At 35.5% G+C, this 12,865-nt stretch overlaps 1 protein-coding gene across 1 annotated transcript in view; it reads left to right on the top strand.

Annotated features, from left to right (window-relative positions):
* The first annotated feature begins 753 nt into the window (after positions 1-753).
* Positions 754-12,865, top strand: part of LOC119555972 — a 79,880-nt gene continuing 67,768 nt past the window's right edge. Inside the window, exons 1-2 of the mRNA XM_037867700.1 lie at positions 754-778; positions 5,493-5,580. Of these exons, the coding sequence (XP_037723628.1) occupies positions 754-778; positions 5,493-5,580 (113 nt within the window). The remainder of the gene's footprint in view (positions 779-5,492; positions 5,581-12,865) is intronic.

Raw genomic sequence — 12,865 nt, forward strand, 5'->3', positions numbered from 1 at the left:
GGCCGATCGCCGTTCGTTGTTCGTTGTTCGTCACGTTGTTCTTGGGTGTTAGCTATGCTGTTCAACATGATCGGGCCAGGCCAAGAGCCATGAGTAATATTTGTTCAGCACACAGGCAGCGGCAACAGCGGCAGCAGCAACGCCCTTTTTTGTCGGCCCGCCCCCGCCCATTTTGGCTAAGTTAACCCAAAGTCGAAACCAAAACTGAAAACCAAAAACCGAAAACAGAAACTGAAAACGAACCGGACCAAGAGATATAACGAAGTTGAGCGGCGAATGAGACCCATTAGCAAAGTCAAGCGCCGCCAAACTATAAATTGTACGTTTAGGAATTTCGGATACCCTATAAATGAGTATTGCAGTACTTGTATCACTAAACTCAGGAAATGCTCATAAATGTAATCGAAATTTGGTTTATATAAAATATTTTACAAATTAAGATCATATATTACTGATCAGGGATATTTCAAACAATGATTTTTTAAAGCTTGCATGATTTAGTTTCTGAATAAATCCAAGATGTAGAGATATTATAATAATATCCTAATTAAACCAATAACTTTAAGTTTTATAATCATTCTACAAGGCTTTCTGTGTTACCAGTAACTTTTGTAAGGAATTGTATACATTTTTTAATAATTAGGGATGCTACACTTATTGATTGATTTTTAATTAAATATATAAAACGTTGGTAAGAAAGCTTAAAATATTTCCGATAACATTTTAAAAATGCATAATTTCAAAGAGTTAGAGATGGTAGTTTCCAAGATTAAGGAGGGTATCGTTCAATCTCCCCTGAGAACTCTGCTTCTGAAGGAGTCCGCACTTTTTGTTCTTTGAAAAGGGATTGTTTATTGATTGATTTTAAATTAAATATATAAAACGTTGGTAAGATAGCTAAAAATATTTCCGATAACTTTCTAAAAGTCCATAATTTCAAAGAGTTAGGGATGGTAGTTTCCCAGATTAGGGAGGGTATCGTTTAATCACTGCTTCTGATGGAGTCCGAAGTTTTTGTTCTTTGAAGGGGGAGGTCTCCAATCGCAGCTGCTGCTGCCATTGTTGTTGCTGTGGCATTTTTCAAATTTGCGCATTTGTCTGCGCTTTGCATAATTTTCGTCTTATTTATTTTGCGGTTTTTTCCATTTTGTTTATTTTCGTTTGCCGCCTGTCCTCTTCTCATTTTGGGTCATATTTTTTCGTGGTGCGCAGCAAATTTGAACCCCAAGTGCCGGAGTGTTTTGCCTGGCGACTTCTAAGTGGCCAAAGAAAAGAAAAGCGAAACAACGGCGGGCACAGTCGATAGGAAAACAAAACCAAGACCGCAGAGCAAAAAAACTGAGACTCGACTCGAGTGATACGAAGAAATACCAGCGAGCAGAAACAATAAAGTTCAGAGTTCGGCCTCCAAATGGGGCCTGAATGGTCACCCAAAATAATGGTGGGAAACGAAGGCGGGGGCCTGTATGCATGCCAATTGTGCAGTTCCAATTATCGCTATTTTAATTTGATGGCCCATTGAGTTTGATTTCGTTTATAGGTTGTTACTCTCGAAGTGGTTTTCTATACATACATATCATTATTATATATTTTAAAAAATTACAGGTAAATAAGGTGTAAAATGGATAGAATAGAACAGTGATAACTAAGTATTATTTTGGTCAAGGGTCAAAACCCGACACAATTAAATGGCTTATCAACATACGCATTGAGTTCAGGTAGGGTTTTCTGTTAAACATTGCATTTTGCCCCACTTTATGCCTCATTAAACGAAATATGATATGTGAGACCCCAATTAAAACTAACAATGGTCACCATTTTTTAACTTGGTGATTAGCTTTTTATACTATTTTTTTTTAGGATGATTAGTTGAAGTTTTATATGGTGTAATGTTCTCACATTTGACCTAATATTTCATAGATTTAAATACTATTAAATAAAGAGTAAAGTAAAAGATAAAACACATTCTGATTTTAAAACGTATGTAACTGAAATGTTAGATTATTAGAAATATAGTTATAAGATTTTTAATAATTCGAATTTTGTTAAAAGCTCTAAAAATAAATTTTTAAAATATATATTTCCCTATTTACTGAAAACATAGGGATAGATTATTATTATTATAGATTATATCTTAAAAGCTCTAAAAACAAATATATTAAATATATATTTCTTACTTACTGAACACATAGGTATAGATTATTATTATATAATACCTTTCTGAGCTTATATATTTTATTATTATTATAGATAATATTTAAAAGCTCTAAAAATAAATATATAAAATCTATCTTTCCCTACTTACCGAGCTTTTTGAGCTTAAATATATTTTATTATTATAATAGATTATATCTCAATAGCTCTAAAAATAAATATATAAAATATTTATTTCCCTACTTACTGAACACATAGGTATAGATTGTTATTATATAATACCTTTCTGAGCTGGAATCTGGTTGCTGTCGCCATCTCGCTCTTTCCAGGCCCCATCCGCTGATTGCTTCCCACCCATTTACCATATTTGGGGTGACTCGAGCAGAAGTCAATTCACCTACAAAAGTTCGCGGACTTGCCATTTGACCCCTTGTCGCTGTCCCGCTCGCTCCCCGCTCCCCAGCATCATGCCATTCCGCTTGCACCTCTTCGTGTAACAGTAATCCAGTTGCAGGCTTTTGCGCTTTTGTGGCACGTTCGTTGCCTGAGTCTTTTGTTTGCCACGCAGATTTATGTCATTCCTTTTGGTTTCCATTTTGCATGGGTGGCGAGGGGGATGGGAAGGGGCTCCAACTGACCGAAACTCTTGGATGACAGTGCAGTCTGGCTAAGCTAACCTGATAAAAGGAGGTTGGAATCTGGGGAAAATTGGGAAAAGCATGCTTTCAAAAAATATTTCTGTTGGTAATTTTCATTTATATCTTAAGTCTTTTTAAAATTTTGTTGTTTCCATTTATTTTTCATTTCTAAATTTGAGGCATAATAATTTTTTAAAGGATACAAATTCCTTGAATATTAATAAACTGAGAAGCAATTTGTTATTAATGTTATACAAATTATTTTCCATTTCTAATATTGAGGCTTAATAATTTTTTAAAAGATACAAATTCCTTGAATATTAATAAATTGAGAAGCAATTTGTTATTAATGTTATACACATTTTAAAAATATTTTCAATTATTAATTTAAAATGCAAAATTCATATGTTTAAGCTTCAAGATATTTTTAGGATAAGCAATCTTGTTATATAAACAAATTGAAAAGCAAACTAAATATTTATATATATATTATTTTAAATTTCTAATCTTAAGTAAATTTTTTTAGGTTTAGATATTTTTCATTTTTCACTTACGGAGGCCAACCTGTACTTCTTCAGTTTTCGCCTTGCGCATTTTGCTATTTTTTCTTGCCTTGCATTTTGCTGCTGTTTCTGTCCCTGTTGTTGTTGCTGCTGCTTTAGTTATATATATTTTTTTGTGCATTCCTTGGGCGAACGAACCTCAACCGGTTCTGCTTGCCATTTCAGATACATTTGGACTTGGGCTGGGGCAGGGGGAAGGGGCAGAGAGGTGGCGAAAATTGTTGTCAGGTGGGTTCGCTCTTTGGCAAAATGCAAAGAGATGGGCCAGAGCGAGAGGGCAGATGGGGGAGCTCTCGCACTCCTCTCCTTTTTCCCACTTTTGTTTTGTTTTGGTTGCGATTTGCAGCTCTCCTGCATCCTGTTGAACCGGTTCACACCGTCCACTCCTGGCTGAAATAAAAAATAAATAAAACCAGACACAATTCTATGGTCGCATTTTACGACTTTGGGTTACCCAGCAAGGGGATTTCAATTGATTGATTGTAATTTCGAAAAACCATTTCTTATTCTTTTCATTTGGTTTTTATAAAAGGAAATGGTTTGTATTTACATACGTAGATTGTCAAATTTAAGAAAAATATTCAAGTTCTTAAGTTCTGAGTTATAAAAACAATATTGCACTTCCTTTTTTACAATCTAAATTTCTAAAAAAAATTTTTTAATTATTTTGAAACATCCTTAAAATATTTTTATTAATCTACTGCATATACCCTGCTCTGTAAGCTTATAAGGTACAAAAAAATCACAAAAACTGCGGAAAGCAGCTTGTTTTTCGTGTTTTCCGTTTATTCGGATTTTTTTTTTCTTTTTTTTTTTCTGTTAACAGCGCTGTTAACTCTGCTGCTAAAAGTTAACAGTGGGAGTTTGAATCGAACGTAGCACGGTGGGCATTTTAACAAAAACGGTGAAAAAGTATTTGAAAAATGTTATTTAAATTTATCATTATTTATTAAAACATATATCAAACTTATTTGGAACATATGATTCGATTAGTCGTTGGATTTGTCATAAGCATTTTCAAAATTACCGCCAGAATTCAAAATTGACGACAACTGGAAAGTGGGTAAAACCCAAAACAAACAACCAATGAATTATTTTTAAGATCAACTACCTTAATCAGTAAGTTACCCAAGGTATAAATTTAAAATATAAATGTAAAGATAAAAATATTTGCAACAAATATAAATTAGAGATGATAATTAAGGTCGAAACTTTTTCAAATTTTGTAACTTACTAATTTTCGATTATCTCATTTGATTTTTGCAACGAAAACATTCGGCGATATAAAATAAATAGTTAATTTTTAAATAATTATTAGAATAAAAGTATTATAATAATGTGCCAAGATTTAAAACATATTATTATTAAAATAATTAGAATAACATTTGTGCTTGTCACACTTGCTCGACGCAACCTAGTTGCCAAAAACTGCTCGATTCGAGCGTGTCGCGGTTCGATCAGGCGGTTCGAGTTCGGTCTCGAACTCGGAACGAACCGCGCTTCGAAATCCATTCTCACTCGAATTTTTTTTTTCAACCCGAACGGTCGTGGAAAAGTGTCGCGCGCGGAAAAGCGGAACTGAGTCGTGGAAAAGCGCCGCGTTTTCGCCGATTTCGCCAAAGCCACTAAAGGTGCACAATTTGGACTTAGCAGTGGACGTTGTTTCCTCGGAAAAGGAAACGGGAGGGAAAATTTCGGCTTTTCCGCCTTTCGGCGCGTGTTTGTCTGTGTGTTATTGTTGCTGCTGCTGTGCGTCGGTGTGAGTGTTTAAATACGAAAAAAATAGAAACCGGTTCTTTTCCCTGCTTCCTCTGCAATTGCCTTTTCGTAATTCGTTTTTCGTAATACCCAAAACCCAAATCCGAGAATCGAATTCGTATCGTCGCTTTTTTTATTTTATTTTCGGTTTGTCGGCTCCTGATTTTTCGGTGCGAAAATAATAATAATAAAAAGCAGAACGTAAACTGTATATTACCAAAAAAATAAAGAAATATACCAATTTTTTTTACTGTGCCCTCAAAACGAATACAAAAATTCCAACGAATCAGTGAGTGAGCAAATCAAGGAGATAAAAAGTTGGGAATCAAAAGCCAAGTGCCAAAAAAGTGAGAGAGAAATACGAGAAACAAAACAAAAGTGGCAATATTACCGAAAAAAATTAACCTGCAAAGCGGAGAGAAAAAAAGGAAGAAAGGTGAGCGAAAGAGGAGGACACGAAGAATACGGTAAAATCGAATTGTTGTTGCACCTACCATTCACTTGCATTTTGCGCGAGCGAGAAAGTACCACTACAACTGCAAATGCTCTCTTTCGAGAGGATCTCGGCAGATCCTCTTTCTCTTTGCCTCGCTCTTCACCATCCCAGTGTTGTTCCCTCTTTTGTGCTTTTCTTCCCAACAATACCCTTTATTTTCTGTCCCTTTTACACTGCCTTTCTGCACCGTGGATTATATTTCCTTTTAAAAGTGCCTTATAATTGGACTCAACAAATGTTAGCCCATGAAAATGAAAATCTCACCTTACAAACGACTTACACTACGTTTTGTATGTTAAACTGAAAGTAGGTTTTAAACTCTACGTTTTCTACGTTTTATAGGCTTATTATCTACTTTTTCGGTCCAAACTACTTTTTAAACCATAAAAATCATAGGTTTCAAAGATTTTCTTAAAAATAATAGTAACACTAATAGAGAACTCAGAATTTTCAACTAGTTTTACATGCGGAAGAGAATTCAGCCTTAGGTAGAAGAAAATAGTTATATTATCCTTAGTTTCTAGGATTATTTTAAAAATGTAACAAAGATATATTTCACTTAGAACCAGTTGCACAAAAGTGTTACCATCGTTATAGGTTTTTAATTTTATCTTTGAAATTTGTAGATTGTTGCTCCACAGTTTTTTTTTTTTCATAAAAATCATAGGTTTGTAAGATTTTCTTAAAAATAATAGTAACAGTAATTGAGATTGAAACTCTGAATTTCCAACTAGTTTTACATGCGGAAGAGAATTCAGCCTTAGGTAGACACAAATAATTATATAATGCTTAGTTTCTAGGATTATTTTAAAAATATAACAAAGATATAATTCACTCAGAACCAGTTGCACAAAAATGTTACCAGTGTTATAGGTTTTTAATTTTATCTTTGACATTTGTAGATTGTTGCTCAAGAGTTTTTTTTAAGGATTTGGTTATATTATCACTATTATATTATATTTATTATATTATATTAATCAAAAACCTATTATTATTATGCTATGTTTTTTTTAAAATAATTTCAATGCACATATACTTCTTTCCCTGAGGTATATGTATATAACCATTAATTTTGGTTTGATTTTGCCTTCAATTAAAATAAGAACAACTTCCAAAAGCCAATCTATATTTTCGGCTGTATCTAGTTATTGGGAACTTCAGTTGTTGAGCGCCATTTTCACTCCCATAAAACTCGATTTAGTCAACTTGGTCCGTAGTTTTGGTTTTAGTTTAGAGCGCATGGCATTTTAATGGTCTGTGGTGAAAAGAGGGGCGGGGGTAGGGGGCAGGAACAGGAGCGGGGTTCCAGGGGGATTCCCACATTGTTAAGTGCCTTGCAATGTGTTGCATAAGAGGGGCCAATTTCCAAAAGGCAGGGGACTAATGAGCCGCAGCCAATTCGAATGCCAATTAAGTGGAATCTAAATAAAAATTTCAATTTTTGCGGTCTAGTTTAGCTGCAGATCAATAGGCCCCATGGGGAGTATAAAATTCCAAGGGAGTATAAAAATCCAAATGGCAATAGATGTTCTCTATTTATGAGTTTTTCAGGGCTCAATGGTCTCTCAATAACTCTTGTTTCCGTTTTTAAACTAAAACTTTTTTAGTTCAACTTTCGTTTTCTCAAAATAAAGTCGGTAACCTTTTTGTTAACACTTTTGGGGGAAAGAACCACATAGAATTCGGGCAATACGACATTTTTAAGATGCTCAAATAAATCAGGAACGCCACAAAAAGTTAGTTAACATCGCCATTACTGTAATAAGAAATTAAAAGAAGGTCCCAGAATTATGTGAACCTAGCGAGCTATAAAAACAAAAGGGGGAATCAGAATAGGAGAATATAAAAAGAAACCTATATAAACCAGAGCCAAATGAAGTTGGATGCTGATGGTTTAGTGGCTGAGAACAATGTCTGCGACAGAGGAAATCGAAAAAACAGATATAGGACAAAGATGACAGATAGACGTACTTAAAGACTGGAGATTAAAGATCTGTGGTGTATATTTCCTCCATTTTTACCAAGTTTTAACGGATCTTGGAGTTGTCGATTTAGTTTAAATTTTCTTCATGGGATGCGAAGTATCTTCAATAACTTGGCTTCCTCTTTCTCCTCAGTTTCCCCTTTTAATAGCCGAGGGCCTCGACTGGATTTCATTTTTCTTGTTTATTATTATTTTAATTTTTTTTTTCCCTATGATTTTGTACTGTTTTTCTTGAGCTTTTTTTGTTACTTGCTTGTTTGTTTGCTTGCTAGCTGTGGTGTCTTCCGTTTAAGGTTATATTTATTCAACTTTTATTGCAGTCGCCGCGTGCGACAAATGGAAATTAAGTTGAATATAAAGATGAAAACATTAGGAAAAGCTAAATGTATTGAAATAGGAAAAGGTTGCTCTCTTGGTTTTTACTTTTGCATGAGTTTGAAGTTGATTTGATTACATTTTGATACTCGTAGAAGAGAAAAAAAGAGAAAAAGATATGGTTCTGTATGATTTAACTGTTTTTGATCTGTTAGCGATTTTACTCAATAATACTTTTTTTGGGGTCTGTACTCTTTGTTAACTTTAAGGTTCATATGACTTTCGTCGGAAATCCATTCCCTTATTTTTCCTCCAATCTTACAATTTAAACAAGAACTTGTTAACATTACTTGCTTTCCTTCTGTAGTTCCCGTTTTAATTGAGCGAAGAAATAGTAAACTCTTTGAAGATATTCAATTTCCAAATGATTTTTCAATCTAGGAAGGGGGTTTTCGGAGGGGGCAAAGATGGATAGGCAGCCGCCCATGGTAACTTGACTTTGATTGCTTTGGGCTGATAAGCGTTTGAACAAAAAAAAAAAATTCTGACTAAACGGACAAACGAATCGCCCCCTTAGAATTTTCCCCCCCCGTTTTTGACAAATTGTTTTGTGTGTGTGGCAAACTTTTCTCTTCTCGCTTCGCTAGAGAAAAGTGGAATAAAACAGTTTTGTCATGCTCTTGCTCATGTGTTCATATGACAATTGTATCTCATACACACATTTCCCATTTTTTTCGCTCATTCACGGTCAACCACTTGACCTGGCCAACAATTTCCACTCCTTTGACCACGTTGATGACTTCATGTCAGCAAGTTTGCAACGCCTTGGATCTCCGGATTGCCGGGGGAGCAAGGCAAATGTCAGTCGAAATTGTCTTCCGAAGAAATAAGTTTTAATTCCTTGATATGTCTCCGAACCCGTGACATGCTGAGAGCCCAGAACCCCGGAAAGAGAAATGTCTTATTTCCTTGACGGCGTGTGAATACTTGAAGTTTCCACAAAATTCTCGCCTCTTTGTATGGGAAAATGCCCTATAAACTGGTTGTAAGACCATCTTTGGGTGGAATTTCAAGATTATATAGGAAATATTGGTTTTTATAAACTGAAAGATACACAATCTTTGCACACAAACAATGTTTTGGGTAAAATTAACCAAAACGTAAAGTTACGTTACTGTAAAAAAAAACGTTAGCAACTTTTTCAACTACTTTGGTTACTTTTTAATAGTAAAACTACCATAAAATGGTAAGTTCTGTGTATTTTGTTGTTGGGAGAGTAACTTTTTCGTTGGTCGAATTGACAATTCTATGGGTGGTGATGTCGTATTTAACTTTATATTGTTCAATTTTAACCAAACGTTTTTTGTGTATGGTTAAAAGTTTAAAGGCAACATTAGTATAATATTCTCCCTATAAATTCAATACTTTAATTCCACGACATTAAAATGTTACAATAAGAATCGATAAAATTTGCAACGAGCTATCGAAAGAGGCTTTGCTCAACTCAAGTCAATCAAATGGAATCAAATCAAAGTTCTTTCATCTTGGTTTATTTGCTCGGCTCCCCCACAATCGACATCTTTTAGCACTGCCATCTTCTTTCCATATTAAACGTTTTTTTCCCAAAAGAGATTTTAATTTTATGATGCTCGAATTAAAATTCAAAAAATCGAATCAAAACTCAAATCGATTAAACCAAATGGCAAATGCTAATGAGGGGGGAAGCTGCTTGGCTTCGCTTCGACTGACATTAAGTCAGTTTCCATATGATATATCAGCAAAAAAAAAGGAATATATATAAAGAATGAAGTAAAAAAGCGAAACAGCAGCGGAAAAAGGCAGTGGACATAAAAAGAAAAGCTAAAGAATTTGGCCCTGACCAAAACGACATGAGAGAAATTCGGTAATTCGGAGCGTTTAATCATTTAAAAAGCATCTTTGTAAGCGAATCCCCACACCACTTCTTCAGGACCAAAGAAAGAAATGTCTTACGTTTTTCTGGCTTGCTCACAGGGCTTACACTCTTCAAAAGGGGATTATAATGTTCTTAGGGCCATGGCAATGTTGTGTTCCTTTTTGTTCGGGCTTATAATATAGGAATACTTTAAAAAACATCATCATCATTTTGTAAAAAACAATTTTTGGCGAATTCTGATTTTTTTCTTCTCAAACATATGTTAATTTTGTAATATTTCAAAGTTTCCCAAACTATTCTATAGCTGTCAAATAAATATTCAATCTGCAAGCGTATTCTATTATTCGGTTTCGGACCTCAATTCTTGTCCTTTTTTGGTATATTTGTCCTGTAAAACAGTCAAAAGTTGTTGTTGCCGCATAAAAAAGTCACAGTTGGCAAGATTCCGCCCCGAAAAAAGCACTGCCGCCCCCTTGACCCCCCTTTGGTCACGCATTGAACTAAAGATTGAGGTCACCAAAAAAAAAAGAAAGAAAAAAGAGACTGAAGGTTTTAAGCGGGAATGTGGAAGGAAATGCGTGGCAAGTAGGCGCGTGGCGCCTCGGTTTCAGTATCAGTTTTACCCCCCTAGCGGCCGCCCCTGGAAATCCCCCTTCCCGAACCCCCTCGATTGGCCTTGCCTTGCCGGCGGGCAAAAGTTACAATAACTTTTGCCACAGTTTAAGTTGCCGCCGCCGTGCCATTTCGTATCTTTGTATCTTTTCTTTGACTTTATTCTTCTCTTTTTTTTTGCGAATTCTTTTTTTTTTTTGGGGCGGTGGGGGGCGTGTCAGTGACATCGCTACTCGAATGCATTTTAATTCGATTGAGAATCTCACGCCGAATTCACCGAATGGGTAGCAAAGAGTATTTCGAGGGGTTCCTTAATATACAAATATTTAAAATTATATTTAATTTAAAAGTAATTTAGGAAAAATATTATTACCTAACTAACTTATATTATATTTTTACCTGATTCCAATCTTAAGAGCTTAATTAATTAAGTATTTAATTATAATTTTAAACAGGGGTACCCAATAGTTCATCTACCTACGTCCAAAGCCCATATTCATTGTCATTTAATTATTTTTTTGCAATGCCTACTACTTTTCTGCCAAGACTAGCAAAAGTTTGATCTTTTTTTGTTTGCTTGGCGCATTTAAGTTTATTTAGTAGTTGGGCTTATTTTTTGGTTTTTATAGAACAAAGGAAAATGGAACTTGAGGCAAGTTTGCAAAGGTTTAGCCCGGGGTCATGGTTCAGGCAATGAAAAGGCTTTAGGCCGAGAAAAAACTAATGAAAGAGCCTTAAATGGAAAAAACTGCTATAAAGGGCTAGCGAAAAATCCTCATATCCCCGTGTCATCCATAAATCTCGGCTTGCGGTTGGGCTGCCATGACTCAGAAAGTTGTTAGTTCTGAATGGAATTAAAACTCTGGGTTGCCGCAGAACTGGATTATCCACATAAAAGTGTTAATTTCTGAAGTTTTTAAATAGAAAAGATGTATATGATGAATATTCATGGGCGTGTGAATCATTTGGTGAACAAGATTGGCTGTCAAAATAATTTCAGGGCCTACACAAATCGAAGGTTTATTCTAGTAACCTTCTTAGCTCTTCAGTAATTTAAATTTATTTATTATTACTGAGAGTTACCTAAAATATTATTCCTTAATTTTGTGCCTAGCAACTTACCCGTCTCTTATTGTTTATAATTCAAAATTTGCAATCTTTTTGCAGCATAACTTTGGTAACTTGGGCGCATCTGTTGGATGCACATAGTCCAGCTTTTTGGCAGCAGGTGGAAAAACAAACGTAGAACGGCGAAGTAATTGAACGGCAACATCAGCGGGCAGAAGAACAACAACTGGAGAGCGTAAAACATAAACAGACAGGTAAGTGAAGTGAGCTGAAGCCACCTGTTGTTGTCAACGGAGACAGCCCTATAGCATCCCATTCCACCCACTTTATGTGGCCACAATCCAGTGCGGACTATCCACTATCTGCGATAGCCAAGCCTCCTCTGACTCATCCGTGTATCTGTATCTTTCGGCTCGTGTGTATCTTGGTATCTTGTCTTGTGTCTACTGTGTCAAAAGTGAGCGTAAAACTTTGCGCTTTCGACTTGTAAGATACTTTGCACCATGCCACCTTATATATACACCTAAAAGCCGCCCCCTTGCAAAAAAAACCCCTCTCCTTCCATGGATACTTCCTCTGCTTTTGTTTGGCTTTCGTGCAGTTTGCTATCTTTAAGATACTTTCTTCGAATTTCGGGTATTGTTCTTTGCCCAGCTTCGGCTTCAGTTTCAGTTTTCCCCTAAATACTTTTCGCTGCCTGCAATTTTCCAACAAACAACAAACAGCAGCAACAGCAACAATAACAATTGCAGCTGCAAACTCTTTGAAAATTTTCCTCCATTCGAATTTTCAGTTTCCCCTGCCCCAAACCGTTTTGGGTTTTCATTTTCGGGTCTTCTCCTTTCTGTACACTTGATCGACAAATATTTGCCTCAACAATTAGCGCTCACCTGTGATACTTGTCGTTTGTCTAGTTAGACAGAAAAATTCTCGATAGTTTGGAGTTTATTTTTGGGTAATTTGCATGAAGCCAAAGAAGGTGTTGGAAAATACCCGCATTTTGTAGTATTTTTGAATATAAAGAGAGAAAAAACCTTCTGAAATCATCTATTTAGGGTATTATCCCTTAAATATGCTCAACATATTTTTCCGGCTGAATAAACTTGAGCTTGACTGTAAATGAGACCCCTGAAAAAAAAGGGATTCAAATTCCAAACGGTCAAAAAATCAGAAATTACAGATAAGATGGGGAGAGCAGAGTGAAAACTTCACTTAAGTCGGGAACAACTTATCGCTTTTTTTCTCACTTAAACCCCATTTTTTTGGATTCCTCGCACTTTACCCGTCGAACCATTCAAATTTAAATCAATTTGATTCTGATTAGCCACACACGCAGTTTTTTCTACCTCGTCCGAAACCTTT

Source organism: Drosophila subpulchrella, chromosome X (genome assembly GCF_014743375.2).
Source record: "Drosophila subpulchrella strain 33 F10 #4 breed RU33 chromosome X, RU_Dsub_v1.1 Primary Assembly, whole genome shotgun sequence".
NCBI lineage: Eukaryota > Metazoa > Arthropoda > Insecta > Diptera > Drosophilidae > Drosophila > Drosophila subpulchrella.